General features: G+C 37.1%; 2 protein-coding genes across 2 annotated transcripts; one reads left to right on the top strand and one right to left on the bottom strand.

The window, feature by feature from the left end:
* Positions 1 to 444: 444 nt before the first annotated feature.
* Positions 445 to 12,074, top strand: sytl2b (synaptotagmin-like 2b). The gene is given in 18 exon segments (XM_057351713.1): positions 445 to 1,451; positions 2,631 to 2,782; positions 2,864 to 2,948; positions 3,500 to 3,569; positions 3,868 to 3,982; positions 4,070 to 4,900; positions 5,018 to 7,441; positions 8,679 to 8,771; positions 9,030 to 9,071; positions 9,228 to 9,322; positions 9,414 to 9,527; positions 9,772 to 9,941; positions 10,026 to 10,128; positions 10,230 to 10,391; positions 10,728 to 10,821; positions 11,041 to 11,140; positions 11,224 to 11,429; positions 11,587 to 12,074. Coding segments are annotated over 18 exon segments (5,100 nt in total). The 5' UTR covers positions 445 to 1,350; the 3' UTR covers positions 11,730 to 12,074.
* Positions 12,075 to 14,458: 2,384 nt separating this feature from the next.
* On the bottom strand, positions 14,459 to 20,326 carry si:dkey-4p15.5 (zona pellucida-like domain-containing protein 1). The gene is made up of 12 exons (XM_057350668.1): positions 20,260 to 20,326; positions 18,251 to 18,420; positions 17,976 to 18,092; positions 17,110 to 17,336; positions 16,824 to 17,008; positions 16,665 to 16,737; positions 16,489 to 16,586; positions 16,323 to 16,403; positions 16,074 to 16,245; positions 15,587 to 15,680; positions 15,468 to 15,485; positions 14,459 to 15,358 (listed from the first exon to the last, which is right to left on the bottom strand). The coding sequence occupies exons 2-12, from the start codon at positions 18,255 to 18,257 to the stop codon at positions 15,264 to 15,266; spliced, it is 1,167 nt and encodes a 388-aa protein (XP_057206651.1). The 5' UTR covers positions 18,258 to 18,420; positions 20,260 to 20,326; the 3' UTR covers positions 14,459 to 15,263.
* Positions 20,327 to 20,352: the final 26 nt, after the last annotated feature.

Raw genomic sequence — 20,352 nt, 5'->3', positions numbered from 1 at the left:
AGTTGATTATGAGTGTGAGTGTGTCTGCCGGTGAGTTGAGTACTGTACGTGTGCAGCACGCGCTCAATGGATGCACAGGGACAATATGGTTTCATTCCTACAGAGAATACGTTATTCTGCATAATCCAATGCGTTTGTTGTTGTTGTCAAAACGTGTAGAATGTAGGAAAAGGGAGACCAACGCAGATAGATTTTGTTGCATTTTAGACAGAAATAAATCACAATGTCCCGCAATCGCAAATACTGTATATGTAACCAACAGAGAAAAGTTTAGAGCTTATATTGCAGTGGAAATTTTGCATATAAAATCTTAATTATTGCTTTAACATTTAATATATTGCATTAATGCTTTTCTTTTGCATGCTGTATAGCAAATAAGAACTTTATTTAATTTAATTTGCCAGTAAGTTATCTAATTTTGCTTTTAATAATTCAATATTTGTTCTTGATTCGGTTTTATTTTGTGTTATTCGTTCTCATATAATTAAGACTGATTGGAAAGAAATCGTTCTCCTTATTCAGTATCACACCAATGCAATAACATCTTATGAGAATCTTATTGTTTTGTGTGTTATTGTTTTCCTGTTGATTTTACAGTATAACGTTCTGCATTAGGCTGGTTTTTGTAAATTCCTTGAGCTTGTTTTTGATCAAGGTGGAACCCAGAGTCAACAGTGTCTTAGTGAGCTGTTTGCAAATATTTGCACAGTTAACTTGCAACACAGCTGTCTTGAGCATTACATATGGTCATATGGTCATGTACTAAGAGAGCATATTCTTTTACAGATGGGTGTGGGCGTTTTTGTTTTTTTTATAAACATTAAAACATCGTCAAATCCTTCAGGACTAAAATAACTTTATTAAGAGATATTTTATCTGAAATGTTCCCTAAGAAGCACCCATATGACATTTATGTTAATTGAAAAACATCATTCCTTGTAAATGTGCTTTATGTAAGCATCCACCTCTTCTCACAGTCAGCTGACGGGACTATCACATGTTCAGTCTAATCTGAGCTCTACACTCAACTTCATGGCAAACATATTTAGAGTCACTTATTTAGAGTCACATTTCATTCCAAAGTACAGCCATTCAGCCTACAAATCGAGTTACGTCAATGCCCTTTTGAACATTTAATAAATGTCTGAATTTTTTGTTTTTTACTGAGAACTCCCTTTGTGGAAGAACATTGGGGGTTCTCAGAAGTTTTGATGTATGCTTTACAGGTGCTGCAGTTATCATTGTGAAATGAGGGTGATTCAGAAGTAACAGTAGATTTCCAGAGCAATAGAAGAGTGACTTGAAGATCAGTCCATGCCAAACTGTGAAAGACCTAATAGCAACCTCATAATGATCGACCTGAGCTACCTGACTGAAGAAGAGCAGGAAATGATCATGGCGGTTTTAAAGAGGGATTCTGAGCTGAAGAAATCAGAGGAGGATCGAGTCAAGTAAGACCTTTTTTCTACTTAAGCTATATAAAGTGTCATTTCTACGCCATGAGCATCAGGCATTTGCAAAAATTATAATGATAATGATTTGAACACATTTCCAAAACACTCGCTCGTCTACCATTGGTTGGCCATACAAATAGTCTAGCAGGTTGAGGCAATGTTGCTAAAATATTTTGTATAACTTTGAAAAACTATTTTGAGTGGAGACTTAAAGTCTGAGTACCCACGAAACATGAAAGGAAGACTGTAAAATCTGGTCATGTCTGGGTGATTTCCTTGTGTTCAGCCACAGCCTTACACAACCTTGTATAAAAGGATTAAGTCCACCCTTGTGGAATAATAGTCTTGCGTTTTCACGTGACCAGCATAGTTTCCTTTTTTGTTAAATGAAGATGTGTTCCACTGGCTGTTTCCAAACACATGATTTTAATTAAACTATTTTCATTTGCTGCAAATGTTCACAAGTTAAGCTGTTTCTCACAGTTGTTTAGACAGTTTACCCGTAATGTTGTTTTCTTAGAAGTTTTCATGCAGTTTTTCCCCTGTAGTTTCAAAATAACCCAATAGAGTACAGCTGGGAACATTACAGTACCTGAGAACTAATACAAACTGTAGGTGGTTTTGTATTTACAGAGCAAACAGCACTGAACCCTGTGTACATTTTAGTGAAGGAAATGTTTATCCTGGAAATAAGGAATGTTATTGATTTAGAAGCTTGTAGTGAAGGAACATTTTATAGCTAAAAGCACCGATATATCGGCCAATAATCGGTGTCGGTCGAAAAAAACGATTTTTATCACTATCGGCTATTGGCTGATAGTTTAAAAACAGCCGATGATCAGGGCCGATATATCCTGTCAATCAAAAGAGGATGCAATGAATTTGTACTCTGTATAAAGAAAACGTTAAGAAACATCACCAGTTTGATGATTATATGAATTAGTTAAGAAATACGAATTTAATCTTCAGAATCTGTATCGGTAGATATCACTCTGAATAATCAGTATCGGTGGAGAAATATATTCTCTATAGTATCTCTAGAAAATAAATATTTCATGGTAAGTAGGTTGACATTTGCATGAGACTATATTAAAGTCTCGAGAACCTCCCTTGTTTCATACCCCAAGAATTGTCAATAATGCTTTTCATTTTTCTCCACCCTGATTTGAATCCCAGGCATCTGCAGAAAGTTGTACCAGAGGAGGACAGACGCAAGAACATGACGGGCGAATGGTTCTATGAGGTGAAGTCACAGAGACACCAGGACAGAATTCACGGTTCTGACATCATCATGGCGTCAATGAAGCAACGGAAGCCCACGCTTGATGGTAACATATATGACTGTAATTTTACCACAATTCATATTGAACACTGATGTTTATCTACAGTAACAATACACTGTCTTTCAGACTATTTAACAAGGTCATGGAGCGAAAGATCGAGGAGCTTCAATATAAAGAACAGTGATGGCATCTCAGAGCAGCCAACGGAGAGGTAAAGCTGTACATGTTCATGTACATAAATACAGAATCTATACTTAATCCTCTTCTGCTGCCATAATCCCACACTGTATGTGTAGTCACTTATGGCCTGTGGTTTGTCAAGTATACTTAAGGATTATGGAGTACATGTACCGTAGCCGCTGGTGTACCGTGTTACTAATCGATCTCATACTAGCCTTGTATTTATCAATTTATCCTGAACAATAGTAATAACTGCTCATGCTTGGCAGAATCCTTGGGATTGCACTGCGTGTGCAACTTCCACCACTCCCAGGTTGTGCTTGTGTATTTTACAGGCGTGTGTACCACATGATTTCAAGATCTTTATGACTCGACAAGGGTAAACAAAAGAGTTTGCACAATGTACTTCTTAAGAAACGACATGGGAAGGTTTCAGTCCAGGTTATTATAAGATGTCTGGTAGAACTCAAGTCAAAATCGTCTGGATGTCTTATGTTGTCAATGCAAGCAGATCTCTTAACAATAAAAAGGTTGCTTATGAAGTGTCTTAAATTTATTTGATATATACTGTTCTGTGAAAAGCAGAGAAAACAGTGGCACATCAGAGACCCTGCAGGAAAGACTGAACAGGGTCGTGAGATCACCATCTAAGGTATGTAAGTGCGCAACACTACAGCTGAATCTATCTCAACTACTTGAAAACAATGCATGATTTTAGGTCATATATACATAAACAATACACTTCAGAGAAAACTGTTATTATTTTAATCTTATTTAGCAATGGTTATGTAACGTTTCTATGTTAACACAATGTATAGAGATCTTGTAAGCATACAAATTTAGTGGTAGCATGTTGATGACATGTGACAACCTGTAGGATTTGATGGCATCAATTTTGGGGGGAATCTATTCCTTTAAACAGTTACTTTTGCTTTCCTTCCTGGTTCCAGACAAGGCACAACCCATTCAACAGTATTCCAATGGAGCTGAACCTCGAGGAGACCCCTGAAGCATCAGGATCTGGACTCAAGAGATCATCTGCCGACAGGGGCTTTGATTCACAAGGTTGATATGAACGTTTTGTTGTCGTGCAGTGTGTATACTAAGTGCTTAGACTGATTAAAAATATGGTGTTTTGCGTTTTCACACCAGTAAAATATCAGGAACCAAGCCACACTGAAGATAACAGTGAGGTGCCTCGACGAAAACCTGTGCCAAAGAAGAGGACGAAAATCTTCAAACCCCAGAGCTCTTTATCTGACAGCGCCAGCTCTGTGTCCACCCAGAGCGCATCTAGTCAAAGAGTGTCGACTCAGAGTATATCTACTCAGAGTACTTCCACTCAAAGCGTGTCCACCACAGAGAGCTCAGGAACCCGAACTCCTGCACCCAGAGGAATCCTCAAATACACTTCCAGCTGCAGTTCCAGTGACTCTGCTTTCAAAAGCCAGCTGCCCCAACCAGTTGTAACATTAAGCTATGTTCACAAAAGCAGCAATCATGAAAAGGATTTTGACAAGAGTAAACATATTTTGGAAAGTAAAGAGGAACCAGGTATCAAAACACAGCCACTAAAGATTCCAAAGTCACGTTTACCAGTAAGAGCCCCGTCGCTTCTGAAGAAACCTCCGCAAGACACAGAAGAGAAAACGAAGATGCAAACACGCTTAAGTCTGAGCTCTAACCCGACAGCAGATAATGACAAGAAAGTTGAAGACAGTATGAAACAAAAAAGAACAGATGATTGTTTTGCTCAGTCACCAAACATAGAACCAGACTATATATCAGAAAATATATCAGATGAGACTTTTTATTTTCCTCATGAGAATGCAAAGTCTGCATTAACCACCAACTCTATGAAACCATTAGATGGGATCATTGCTCCTCAACGTACACAGCAAAAGTCTGAGACAGTGGAGAATCATATGACTATGTCGCCAAAGGTGGAAACGACAAGAGCAGAACATATTCGGACTGCTGTTGGTATGATCTACTGTGTGATGATGGAGATTTATTAAAAATTATGTTAATATATTTGTTTGGATGTTTGATTTGTTAGTTTCTGCTTTGTCATTCAGTAGTACATATTTTGTCTTACAGATCAACAGTTTCCTAGTGTCGCCGACATAGCAAATACATCTACTGATTGTGGGATTGAGAGCAGCCCCTCTGCATTCAATATAAACACTTATAACATAAATCAAGAATCAAAGCCGGCTGTCGCAACAGATGCACACATTCCCAAACCTACTGAAGAACAAGGCAATTCCATCACCAAAGTTCTCGAGTGGTTTAGCAGAAGCTCAGACAGCAGCGATATGCTTGATGTGGAGAGTAATCATGACATGGAGGAAGATGCTAAGATTGATGACATAGACGTTGAGGATGAAGCTAATCAAAAACCCAAACCAAGAGATAACGTGTACTTGATCATACCACGCCAAAGTGAAAAGAATTCATCGAAGGTAAATTCACCATTTTTAGTAGAGACAGACTTGGGAAAGGAACAGTGTGTTGATGAACCTCCTCAAAATACTCCAAAACAACGGAGAAGATCTGAATCCACGTCTTATAAGGAATCTCTCATCACGAAGCCTTCAGTTGACGTTGCTTTGACTGACATCGCAAACGATGTCACTCAGCCAGAGGACAGTGTATCTGAAAAAGTTCATGAAAATGAGAAAATTGACTCTTTAACCAAGGAAGACCCAAGAGAAGAGCCCAAAGTTAAACTTGAAACTGATTTCAAGGTTCATCAACAAAAAGAAAGAACGGGTGTTGAAGAGAATCAAAGACCAAAACTTGCTAATTTGAGATCATTCTGGGAAAGGGAAAACGTCGGACCAAAGATTTTGATCAGTAGATCTAATGTACCTGCTAAAAATGAATCCCTCAACACTAGTGATGTTTGCACAAAGCCAATTGAAAGTAAAAATGAACAAAGGGTAGCTGAACACAGCTTGGGATATCCAGAACATCAGATAAAAGAGACAATCAGTGTTGTGGACGTTTCAGACCTTAAGAATGCTAACACAATCCAAAAGCCTCAAGTACCAGTTGTTAAAGCCAAGTCAAAAAATGCATCATTGATCTATTCTAACCAGAAGAAAGACCAAACACTAGCAAGCTCTCCCTTTGAAAAGCAAACTTCTCTTCCACGTTTAAAATCATCATCTTCGCTTGATAATGGATCTTTATCAGCAGGTCAAAACATCGAAAGAATGGGAGGCAGTAATGGAGATTGCACTTCACCAAAAGAATCAGAGCCGAAGTCCAAAACGACACCAAGGACAAATCCAGCACCTCTTGTTAAGCAGAATTCCCAACAGCAGGAGATCATGGCAGAGAAGATCAAACAACTCAAGTCCTTCTGGGAAAAAGAAAAATGGGAGCCTAGAACATCAGCTCAAAACAGAAAACCTTCAGTAGCTTCTGCTGAGATGAACAAAAGATTTACAAAGTCTGAGTTTGATCTCAGATCAATAGGTGCTGAGTTTGATGATGATGTAGAGGACGATACTTCTGATAGAGAGAAACTGTCTCCTAATTTCTCTATGTATCCACTATGGAAAGAAAGGTCAACTGTAACCGATGGGATGAACAATTCACAGTTTAAGAATCTCAGAGACTTCTGGGGTGGCTCTCCTACAATGCAGTCTGGTCAAAAGTCACCGGTTCTTAAAAGTGGAAATACAAATCAAAAAATGTATAATGTCCAGTAAGAAAGAAGTAATGTTAAAACCATAGTAAATGAGAGACAAACCAATGCCAAACAATCTTTGGCTGACTCCTCAACAGCCAAGCCCGAGAAAACACCACATTCTTCCTCAAAGAAGAAATCCACAAGACAAGAATCTGTATCAAAAACCAAACAGTCACATTTTGCCTCCAGTCAGAACACTATAAAAGATACAACTCCACATAAACCTACTATTGGCCAAGAATCACGACCTCAGCAGAGCCGAAGCAGCAGCAAAGGCAGTCTGAACGGAAAAGCAAAGTCAATGCGACGTGCCTCCAGCATGTTTTCTGTGAACACGGCAGGTGAGGAGCAAAGCCAGAGTGTGCATCCTCAGCCCAAAGAGACCCAGAGTCCCAATCTTCACCAGGCAACAAAAAGTTACCTCACACCATCCAGGAAAACAATAGAATCAAGCCATACCCTGCCAAAAACCTCTTCTGAAAATTCTTGGCGAGACAAAGAAAGGAACTCTCAGAGAAAACCGTCCTGTACGTCTGAAGACTCTGACTTTCAACCTCTTGCAAGGTCATATATTCCACCCGATTACCAGCACTACCTGGGAATCACAGAGACAGGGAGAATTTTCACTCCTCCTCCAGTTATAGAGCAGATAGATGACTTTCTCTGCACCTCATTTACAACCTCACCGGAGACCAGCTGCAGATGTAAATGTTCCCCTGTAAGAACCAGCACTCCTGTACAAGGATCTCCTGACCTTCAAAGGAGAGGAAGCTTGGGACTTGATGGACATGTCTGTGATGATGCTTCCAAGAATCTGAACCGTAAGTTTACAAGTTTTCTGAGATATAGAAAACACTACATAAAGTTCTAATGGTTTCCATTAGAATACCCTTACAACCCAATAGCTTTTTCCATTGAAACCAATTCAAAACTCCTTTTTGTTGTGTGTTTTGGGCATTATTCCAATAGGATTTTATATCCCAGCAATACAATCCATCGCATACCAGTAGACACCATTACAGTTTCCATTAAAACCAATACAAATCCCTTCCCTGCAGAAAAAAACAATAGAAACAATTAAAGTTATTCAATTATTTCACATTATTGTTTTTAATGGTTCTAAGGGATTTGTTCTGGTTTTAATGGAAACTGTGATGGTGTCTACTGGTATGTGATGGATTCTATTGGTGGGATGTTAAATCCTACTGGAATAATGCCCAAAACACACTACAAACTTCATAATGGTATTTTAATGGAAACCTGTGAATTTCTGTGATGGTTTTATTGGGTTTCTATGGTATTTTCAGCAGGGTTGAAATTAGACATGTGTAATGAAATCAATCTTGTGCACAAATTTCACACAGGTTGTCTTTCAAGTAATCAAATAGATCTCAGTTCTCACATTACAAAATAGCTTGTGAAAAAGGAGCACCAGACCAGCAACATTCTTGTAACTCTTGTTTGTCTGTACATCTGAGCAGTGTTTTTAAAGAAAGCAATAAATCAATGTTTTTATAAAGTGCTGTTAAAGGGATAGTTCACCCAAATATAATAATTCTGTCCTCATTTATTCACCCTCGTTATTCACCTTGGAGTTTGGGTTCCTCGCCACAGGGCCATGTTGGCTTGTTCACCAGGAGACTGCTTTTATTAGATATTATTTATTAGAATGATCTTGCTTGTTCTATAAACACTATGCACTGTGCCGTGTCTTTACTCTGTTTTTCTGTTTTTCTTATTTTCTCCTGTAAAGCTGCTTTGGAACAGTGCATATTGTGAAAAGAGCTCTATAAATAAATTGAATTGAATTGGTTCAAAACATATAACTCTTTCTGTGGAACACAAATTAAGATATTTGAGAAATGTCTCAGGTTTTGTGTCCATACAGTGGAAGTCAATGGGGTCCAGTGAAGTTTGGTTACCAACATTCTTCAAAATATCTTCTTTTGTGTTCTGCTAAAGAAAAAGTCATACATGGTTGAAATAAAATGAGGGTGAGTATATGAATTCTCATTTTGGGGTGAACTATCCCTTTACTAGTATTTATTAATCTTACAGGTGATAATGAGAGTTCTGTTCAGAAAGCCTTGAGACGAGCTGCATCCAGACCCGTGTACCATAAGAGCATGATTGATATCAGCCCTTCGCCTGGTAAGCATCACTCCAACAAGGCAAATTTACATCAGTCTTCCAGTAACAGCATTTACCAAGTCTTAACTCAGTTTTTTCACGTGAAAGTATTACCACATCTAAATTTGGATAATCCTGTCATAAAACACCTTATCATAGTAGCACAATGTTGCCTGGAGACAAAAGCACTTTATTGTATGAATCTAAATGAAGAGATCAGGTGTCAACAGAATCTGTTCTACTTTTTCTGTATTTTGTCATTGTGATCTCTTCCCAAAGGACAAGGACAAAATATCAACCAAACGGATGACTACGAGCAGGGTAAATAATAGCCAGTCTGTCATAACTTAACACTAAAAGTACAGTAACTTTGTACAGCCAAATTTGTAGAATGTCTGTCCTAATGATATTTGCATGCATTTGCCTTTTAGGAGTGTTGGTATTGTACGTCTTAAATCCCATTCTTGTCTTTTCTAGTCCCCAGCACACATGTCCAGACTTCCTTTGCCACCTCAGACCCAGAGCACCTGAAGCAACTCAGCAAATCCGTGCCCTCCTTTCTGCAGAAAGAGGTGTCTCTTCTATAATGTTACAACTCTATAAAAGGCCAGGTGATAAAATGTGGCGCATGAGATTGAGTCTGATGCTGTCATGTTGTTTTAGAGTGATGGAGGAGAGAGTGACTCAGAGAGCAGCTCCCGCAGCGGCCTGCCACAGAGAAACAACAGACAATACACCAACCTCAGCGGTTACTCCGGCTCTGCATCTGTGTCATCTGTACGTTTAAATATGAGTATATGTGTGTGTGTTCTTGTATTATAAACTATATATCAGTGTATCAGCATGGTTACAGTATGCTATTAGATTGATATCTGTGTCATGATATTGCCATTATTTATGTTCAGTGTATTGTAATTCATAAACTATGATATATTGGTATCGTTTATACATTTTTTTTAGTATTTTTTAGTATTTTTTTAGGTCTCACATAGTTTAAACGTGCATGTTTGTGACCCCGCAGGTTAGCGGCAGTGTTGCGAGTGTGTATAGCAGCGACTATGGCAGTGTTGAAGTTCAAGGCATCATCCAGTTTTCACTGAACTATGTGCAGAAGTTGAGGGAGTTCCACATCTTCGTGGTTCAGTGCAAGAATCTGGCAGCGGTGGATGTGAAAAGGAATCGATCTGACCCGTAAGACTATAGCATGAGTACCGCCCACTAATTTTTACAAAAATAGAATTTTTCTCAATAGACAACTCATGCTGCCTTTTCTAGGTATGTCAAGAGTTACCTCATACCTGATTCTGCCAATCTGGGAAAGAGAAAAACATCTGTGAAGAAGAAAACCTTAAATCCTACATACAATGAGATTCTTAGAGTAAGGAAATGACTGGTAGAATAATAGTATGTGCAGTATAGTGATTGAGATACTTAAAATTAATGAATTAAATGTCTAATAATGTTTATTTTTTTATACAGTACAGAGTCAGAATGGAGTACCTCAAGTCTCAGCTTTTGAACCTTTCGGTGTGGCACAATGACACATTTGGCCGTAACAGCTTTCTGGGAGAGACAGAGCTTGACCTTTCCTTATGGGATTTTAATGATAAAGAGAGGAAGTTTTTGCCTCTTAAACCAAGGGTACAGTATAACATTTTATGTGCCGTTATATATTTGTGTCCATGTTCAAATATATTTCCCACTTGTCATATACAGAGACGACTGAAAGTAAGCAGTTTGTAGATTGTTTATTTTAAAAACGTGTACATGTAGAATCACACGACACTGCAACATTGGTTGACCCAATGGCATGAGGCGGGACTTCCTCTTTAATATGTGTACACTCAATATCCGATTATATCAATGACCGATTATACTGTAGCATATTGGACAGAATTTATTTTAATTTTAGATGAAGCACTTATATAATGTTGCAGTTACTGGTTCAGTGGTTTAAGCTATTTATTTTGCTTTCAGAATTACTCCTTTCAGTCCTCAACCAGTCTCCAGGCCTTAGATTTTAGAGGACAAATGACATTGGCTGTACGATTTCTGCCCCAGATCTCCCAGTGTAAGACCACTCATTTGAATATTACAATTTATGTTTACAAAGATTGCTCTTTATATCAGGAGACATTTTGTGTCACAGATAAAGGTTTAATTTTGTTGGAACAATCCATAAAAAAATAGTTTAACAAAAATAGTTATAGTTTTTTCTTTATGTGCGATTGCAGACAGTTTCAAAGCACAAATTCATTATGAATTGATTTGTGTTACTTCTTTTACCCAGCTAAACGCATTCCTGGCACAGGTGAAGTGCATATCTGGGCCAAAGACTGCAAGAATCTCCCTCTTATCAGAAGCCCATCTATTGACCCGTATATAAAATGGTAATAATAAATCCAAAAACAGTTGAAATTGGTCTTGCTTTATAATTTGCTTTATAGTTTGCTTTTGTTTAATGCTCCCACAGCTTTGTACTGCCTGACAACAGCAAAAAGAGTCGTCAGAAAACTAGGGTGTTGAAGAAGACCACCAGCCCCAAATTTAATCACACCATGGTGTATGATGGCTTTAGGGCAGAGGACCTGAAAGAAGCCTGCGTGGAGCTTACAGTTTGGGACCGTGATCGACTAGCCAATCACCTGCTTGGAGGCCTAAGACTCGGCATGGGCACAGGTGGAGTCTTTATTTATGCGTTCTCTAAGATCATTTCTCTCGAAATTTGTTGCTTGTAAACCTGTGCTATTAATGATCACTGTTTTAAACCAGTTGTTCTAAATGAGGGCATATATGTCCAATAAATGTTATTTAATGAGCCAGTCCTGTTGTACAGGTAAGAGTTATGGAGTACAGGTGAGCTGGATGGACTCAACACCAGAAGAGATTGATTTATGGAGGAGAATGATGGAGTCTCCCAGTGAGTGGGTTGAAGGGGTGTTGCCACTGAGGATGCTAACAACAGACAACAAAGCATGAAAAATGAGTTTACAGTGAGAGTCTATTACCATTATCAAAGTACAACTTTAATATTTCTGCACATTTCATAGCTTGCATTTTCTGTAATTTATAACAGGTCATTTCATTTGAGTCAGAAAGCTTTTGAGAAACAAGACAAAGCCAGTATTCAGTCACTGCTTATGTGGCTTTGGTCTGTGGGGTATGTTTGGAATAGAATCTTATACAACTTGTACTACTGAAGTATGCAGTATACCATATATACTGTGTACTTTATATGAAATACAGTGCATTTCCAGTGTAACAAATGTCACTTAATTTTGTCTGATTGCCATATTGAATCTTATTAAAATCACTCTTTTTATTTCCAAGAGAATAACTGAGCGTTGTCTGTACAACAGTTAATACTACACATACTGTACAGTAAGCAATATACAGTAGGCTATATACTTCACAAAGTATGCTGTGTAAGCAGTATACTGTAGTTGGAAAAAAACTCGATCACTGGCCCCATCTAGTGGACAGACTACTGTTTGTCATATAAATCGATCTCATTTTTAATGTCACTCATGTTGGCCTTAGTGAATATTTATCAAAAGTTCCAAAAACAAATTATTTTGAACCACGACATCACTTTTTATTATTGTAAATAATTTGCTAATTTAAATAAACATTTCAATATAGGCCTACCCTTCCCATTTTGTATACCAATACGTAATTCAGACAACACAACATTTAAAGAAAGCGCAAAACAGGACTGTTTCATATGACAATAGAAAGCTGACAATGCAACCAAATACAATGTATCACCACGGTTCAAATCTGTGACCAAAAAGGAGGTGAGACAGGGTTTCTGGTGAAACAGAAAGAAGAGCGGTGCTGTCTGAATGTGTATATACAGTGCAGCTGGCAAGCGCCCTTCCCTGTCTCTGAGGAATTCAAAGGTACACCCGGTTCCCCACTTTCTTTCATTGAGTACAAAAAACATGTGCACCCATGGGAGACTGTGTTATTTTATACTGAGCTGTGTTATTTACAGATTACTGAGGAGGACTAAAAAATTCCCAAGAAATTACTAACAACATGTTCACTCTGCACTTGATATTCCTTCGCTTCTTTCACATATACTGTGCTTTCCAAAGAAAAATGTGATTTTCACATTTCGCAAAAGCTGTTCTTTCTCAAAGGCTCAATGAGTTTAGTGCTTATCTGTATTTACAGTGGCAAGAAAAAGTATGTGAACCTTTTGGAATTTCATGGTTTTCTGAATAAATTGTCATAAAATGTGATCTTCATCGAAGTCAACGGTATTGACAAACATAATGTGTCTAAAAAATAACAAAAATTCTGATCTTTCATGTCTTTATTGAACATACTCAACATTCAAAATGGCAGTGGCAAAAGTAAGTGAACCCTTAGAATTAATAACTGGTTGACCCCCCTTGCCAGTAATAACCTCAACCAGGCGCTTCCTGTAGCTGTGGATCAGACCTGCACATCGTTGAGGAGGAATTTTAGCCCATTCTTCCTGGTAGAACCGCTTTAGCTCTGTCATATTCTTTGGACGTCTCATGTGTATGGCCCTCTTCAAGTCAATCCATAGCATCTCTATTGGGTTGAGGTCTGGGCTCTGACTTGGCCACTCCAAAAGGTGGATTTTGTTTTTCTGAAGCCATTCTGTTGTGGTCTTGCTCTGGTGTTTTGGGTGGTTGTCCTGTTGCATCACCCACCTTCTACACAGTTTCAGCTGACGTACAGACATTCTCACATTATCCTGAAGAATTGTCTCATATACTTGGGAATTCATCTTCCCCTCAATGATTCCAAATCATGATGTTTCCTCCACCATACTTTACAGTTGGGATGATGTTTTCATGATGATAGGCCGTGCCCTTTCTACGCCAGATGTAGTGCTGTGTGTTTTTTCCAAATAGATCAATCTTAGCTTCATCAGTCCACAAAACATTTTGCCAATACTGCTGTGGAGTGTCAATGTGCTCTTTTGCAAACTTCAGGCATGCAACAATGTTCTTTTTAGTAAGCAGTGGCTTCCTTCGTGGTGTCCTGCCGTGCATACCCTGCTTGTTCAGTATTTTACGTATTGTAGACTCATGAACAGAGATGTTAGCAAGTTCCAATGAAGCCTTCAAATCTTTGGCTGTCATTCGAGGTTGTTTCTTTACCTCATTGATGAGTCTTCGTTGTGCTCTTGGTGTCATTTTGACAGAGTGCCCACTTCTTGGTAGAGTAGCAACAGTCCCAAAGTGTCTCCATTTGATTGGTGAACTAGACTGGTGAATTTCTAAAGTCTTTGAAATAACTTTGTAACCCTTGCCAGCTTCATGTAACTCAACAATTCTTGATCTTAGATCCTCTGAAAGCTCTTTTTGGCGAGGCATGGCTCACATAAGCGTGTTCTTCTTGTGCAGAGCAAACTCCAAAAGTTTGAGGGGTTTTTATCAGTCAAAGTAGCTGTAGTCCACACCTCCAAACTTATTATCTTAACGAGACTCCAGGTGTGCTAAAACCTGATTCCAATTAGCTTTTTTGAGGTCATTAACTCAAGGGTTCACATACTTTTTCCACAAGCACTACAAGTTTTTTTGGGTTGTTCTCAATAAAGACATGAAAGATCAAAAAAATGTTGTGTTATTATTTTAGACACATTTTATCTGTCTATACCCTTGACTTCGATGAAGATCAGATCACATTTTATGACAAATTTATTCAGAAAACCAAGAAATTCCAAAAGGTTCACATCCTTTTTCTTGCCACTGTATACTGTAATGGCAAAACAGTAAACCTACTTCTCCAAAGCTTGAGTTTCAGGCCAGATCAGTAATCCATGTTACAATGACAGTCTAAAAAAGTATTCATTACAAACTTATTCAAATCATATTTTTATTAAAAGTATACAGTAATATAGATGTTTCACCTCTATCATTAATGTATTTTTTTTCTGTGTATTGTCATGTTTGTAATTTATTCACACATTACATATATACTACATGCTTTGGGAGGTATATGTTTCTTTGAAAGCTTTTGTTTGAAGGCATTGTTGCAATAATATACAGAAATTAAGGAATTTGAGTTCCTTACCCCATAATTGTTTTTTGACATCCTTCAGTATTTTATTAGATCAATAATAAATAAATCAAATCCAACTGGCAGTTGATAAAATGGACCTGTTACAAAATCCCAGGTTCAAGGACGGTTTGTGACAACATTTATTATTTTAAACTTTTTTATTTTTATATAACAAGTTTTAATGCCTATTTTCCCCAAAATGCAATATTATGCATCATAAACTTTTAAATGAATAGCTGCAAATGTTGCTTTTGTGCATATCCTTCTACATTGTAAACATGTTTCTTTGTCTATAAGATTATATAACAATATTTTTCTTTTCTACCACATTACATTGGAAAAAACTTTCCATGAAATTAGCAACTTAATGGCTAATACGTCGCTACCATTTTTGTTACATTCTCAAAACATAAGGAAGTCATTACATCTTGCTGTGTGGTATAAGGAACATCCACTTCCTGATGTGGGTTACCATGGAGACAACCAATTTAGCAGATAGAAGCTGAGCAGGCAAGTGGCTAAGCAAACAAACGTCATTTCATGGCGAATGGATCCTGATGTGTCTAGAAACAGAAAAATAAATCCTAATAAACTCACAAAATTTGCCTATAAGATTGTTTATAAGATAGACCAGTTTTTTCATGTGGTGTATCGGCATGGATGAATTCTTACTTTGAGAGGTCACAGGGCCTGAGAAAGAATAGCAGAAAAAAAGGTAGATGTTCACGTTCATTTTGAAACATGTAGGTAATGATAGAGGCTTAAAAATGTGAATGATCTTGTTCTTATACCATTGTCAACTCTGGTTTTGATTTGTCCTGAGGAAACGGTGGCCACTTCGCTGGCGTTTAGTGGAGCTTGTATTTCTCTCTTTCTCGCGCATCTCTATAAAAGAAGAAAAAATCATGGTAATATCCACACACAATCACAAACATGAGTTCTAAAAACTCTTCAAAGCTCTCTGCCACCTTCTACACTCTTAAAAAAAAGGTTCTTCAAAAGGTTCTTCGATGCCATAGAAGAACCTTTTGGTTCCATAAAGAACCTTTAACATCTGAAGAACATTTCTGTTTCACAAAACGTTCTTTGTGGCAAAAAAATGTTCTTTAGATTATAATAAAGTAAGAAAGAAATGATTCTTTAGAGAACCTTTGACAGAAAGGTTCTTTGTGGAGCCAAAAACGGTTCTTCTATGGCATCGTTGTGAAGAACCTTTGAAGCGCCTTTATTTTTTAAGAGTGTAAAAAAGTTCAAGCAATATTGTGCATTATTAGTTACCGGAATCAAGGAGGCGCAAGTGGAGTTCTCACAGAGACGGGTAATACAATGCACGTAGAAAGTTGAGACAGTCAGGTTCTTATGTTCCACAAAGCGAAAGGCCTCAAAGGAGAAAAGAGCTTCCTGAGATACCCCGTTCTTTTCAACCCTTGTCTGAACATCACGAGTACATCTATAGATAACAAAAGACACGATTACACAGAACTCAAGTGTCTTCTTAATTGTTGTCTTTGAAAAATAATGACTCACCCGATAAAAAGATCATAGGAGGTGCTGCTGGTTGGATATGGGCTTACTGTGGCGTAGCAGCGGTCCAGCAACACGTTGAACCTTGAAATAACCAAATGAACAGGGAATTGAAATTGAATCGTCTGTAAATTAGAGCTTAGCAATGTGAGTTACGTTACAGTCTTACTTGTTCGTGAGATTTGTTGCCTTGACCTGAACGTATATCCGAGTTTTCAACTGCAGCCCATTTGATGGTATGTGCAGTTTAGTAGTGTAGTTGCCAGTCTTAAAATAAAGATGAGAGTATAAGTACAATTGTATTGAGTAAATTATGATGTTTAGACACAAGGAGATCATCCTTACAGTGAAAAGACCCATGCTTAAAGTACTGATAAAAGTACCATTGTTGTCCTTGATAGCAACACTCACTCCTGACCTGTGAGCAAGAAATACAAGTATAAGTATTTAAGTACTGTAAATGATGTCAACATGATAAAACTTCTTCCTGGGTTTTATACTCACACGCTGAGCTCTGTGTTGTTGACTACATACTGCAGTGGATACATGCAAGAAAACTGGTACATGAGTTGTTGTCTGTAAGTGATAGTGGAGATGCTGGGATCCCAGGAGTTGATTAATCCAGAGATATTAACAGACTGGATTTGGGAGAAATCTGAGAATACTCCAGAACCCAACTGACTTGTGATCTAACCAACAACACATATATGGAATGTTGGAAATCTATGTAGGAAATTGTTGCTGCACATACTGTTCAAAGTTTAAAAAAAAGTAGATTTCAAGTTCTTACATTCAAAGTGTTGCCACAGAGAGTCAGTGAATCCTGAGAGATTGAGAAATTGAAATTTAAAACAGGAGGATTGGCTGTCCAGTCTGCGACTCCGAGGCAGGACGGGATGTTGAATTTAGCATTGAGGGCCATGAGAGATTCATTGTATCCCGCAAAGTACATTGGACATAGCAGAACTCTTAAATACATATAATTGGTTCCACACGTCACTGTGATATCAGAGTTTTCTGAAATATACAGTATATGTATAAACATTCTGTTACTGAAGTTGCCACTGCATTGATTTGTTTATGCTGTTTAAAAACATATCTCTCTAATTAAATCATCATTATATGATCATTTAGAATATTATAAATCATTTTTAAGCCAAATATTTTTGTATTGTTCTCCAGTAAAAATATCTGTACTCTTTGCAGTAAGACACATCCTCAAACATCTAAACGACATATTAAGATATTAGATCTTATTTTCAGAATGTAGTACAAAATATAGTACAATTTTGCATAAAACATCAAAAGAAGAAGAAAACACGTTACATTTAGATTTCTCTAAAAAAATGTGCATCTTTAAAAGCTTAATTAAGCTTAAAGCTGTAAAAGCTTTATTAAATTGTTAAGTTAACTCAAATTAGCTTTATGAGTCAGTTAAACTTAAGTTATATTGAACTGATTTAAAAAATCTAGTTGCATTTATTTTAATGACTCATGAAGCTAATTTGATTTAACCTAAAAATTTACAGCAGTTGAAATTGTTGATTTTTTTACAGTGTTGTTTTAAAGATGTTTAGACATTTTTACTGAAAGAAGGAGAAAAATATTCAAGGTAAATGAAGATTATTATAATTATCATTTGGAAAATATACTGACCTGCCGGTCTGTAGGTAGGGTTAATGAGACATGTTAGGACACCATTCTGAGCTTCACATTGTAGAAAGAAGCCAGCAAAACATATCAGGTGGGCTAACCTTATCATCCTGAGACAAACTAATGAAGACAAAGCATCAGAAAACATGAAGGATTTGAGAAGACAATTTAAAATATATAATACTATAAAATACTATAATAATATAAAAAGAGTCCTAATCACAAACATCATTATTATAGACAAACATGAAAAATCGAGAAAATAAAATATATCTTACCGTGCATAAACTCGATGATTCAGTGATAACTTGATGAGTCACTTCTCTTGGCTTTTCTGTAGATGTCTTTCAGATTCAGTATTTATAAAGAGATGGGTGTGAGAGACAGCATCACAAAGATGAGAAACACGAGACCCTCTGCTGATTTCAGCACTGATAGCTTTTCAGATCTGGTAACCAAATTTACAAAACAGTGGTGTGATCAATATTGTTGATTACACAGATAATTCCCTGGGCAACATCTGAAACTGGCACATGCGCATACATATACAGGGTTTTATCTAAATAGTTTTCTTATTAAGATCTTAACTTTTCAATATATGCAAATTATCCTATGAAATCTTATAACATTAGTGGTCTATTTATGGTCTTCTTTAAGCAGCATATGGATACAATAATTTCATTTTAATAATTAAATGAATTAAATACTGTAAGTAATTTAAAGCAATTTTGCTACTTTACACATATTCTCTTTTAATGTTCATTTTGAAACACCTTTGCCTTTCTGTTTTCCAACTACTGGATACAGAAAACATGGAGTCCCCTGAGAATTATATAAAGACTATAAATAATTTCTGGGTGCAGTCAGTTTGTCACCAGGAAGGGTGTTGAAGAAAGGTGTTGGTCACTTCACAAAGAAATTTAGAGATTTCTTTTTATGTGTTAAAAAGTACACTAAATTCTCTTATTAGAATAGTAACCATGTAAGGACATTCCCTTGATGAAACCAAACACCTTTTCAAGACCGATTAAAGGGCTATTGGAATATATATACAAACAAAAAAGGGGAATTCCTTTTGTACACACACTAGATCTCTATCTGCGTAATATTATGTTATTGTCGTTGTTTTGGGGGGGATCAACAATATTTATAAAACGCTTATAATAAATAATGAGTCACTGGGTCAGAGGAAACAGCAACTGATAACTAACTCTCTTTGTGGTTAACCTGTATGATTATTTAACCATTCAGTGCAATGACTTTAGTGCTTGTTTTTTAAACCTTTTTTTATGGCTAAAAAGTGCGTTTGTCTATTATTTACCTTTTTCGAGGTCAGGTACAAAAGGTATTGTGTATAATACTATACAACAAAAAAACTCTGTTTTCTGAATTAACTCTCTTTTGTTGAAAATATCACACCCCAGTGGATTTGAAATTACGAACTCATCGGCTTTGTAAGGGTGTGTCCATCTGTTTTGCCTTTTCTTTACACTAAACTCATCACACCCTCTATACAATACCCGCATCCCTTTCATAAGACTGTTGGCTCTATAGCTATAGTTTTCATGGATTGGTTTCAGTGTATGCTGACTAATTTGTCATACAATCCTGTTTGCAGTTGTGATATGTGTAGACAAATGTTTTTATGCCTATGCCTCATTCTCTTGAGGTGAAAAATCGGCCTAATGTCCCAAATGGCACCCTAAAGCCAATAAAAATATGTTTTATTGTAGTGTAAATTTGATCACTAAAACTTTAACTTTATGAGTTCACTGGCATGGAAAGAATTTAATGACACTTTCTCAATGCTGCATAAAATGCGGCCTTTGAGGGTTTGTTATTTATGTGCAATAAGTATTTCTTGGGTAAGATCTCTCAATTTTTCAATACATAGTCAATTAAATGACGCTCTCATCAGCACTTCACTGCTCTGACGTGATTCTAAAAGCCAACCAGAGAAGCTGCAGCAAACCAATAAGAAACAAACTTAAACATTTCAATACGATTATTATGGCTTAAAAACAATATGAATTGCAAATAGTCAAAGTAAACAGATATAGTCTAATAGTTAAAGAACAAGAAACATGTGCGTGCATATTGTCATTTATAAAATGTAAGCGTAGGCTTCGGCTATGCGCCTCGTACGAACATAGGTGCACGCATTCTTTAGTTATAAAATCTAAGCATTTTGCAGAACCGCGACTTTTCTTTTGAGCATCCACTTCACTTGATTGTTTAAAAGTGAAACTGGAAGTTAGCTGGGATGTCCTCGAGCTCTTTTACTGACCCGTTCCTCAGTCTTGGAACATTCTGTAGTTTTAGTGGAATTCTGCTGGCGTTCTTTTATAAACGCCCTTGCGACCTCGCGATGTGATTGGCT

Source organism: Triplophysa rosa, linkage group LG14, assembly GCF_024868665.1.
Source record: "Triplophysa rosa linkage group LG14, Trosa_1v2, whole genome shotgun sequence".
NCBI classification, from domain to species: domain Eukaryota; kingdom Metazoa; phylum Chordata; class Actinopteri; order Cypriniformes; family Nemacheilidae; genus Triplophysa; species Triplophysa rosa.
Note: the sequence above shows the minus strand (reverse complement) of the source record. Positions and strands in the feature narration are given on the sequence as shown.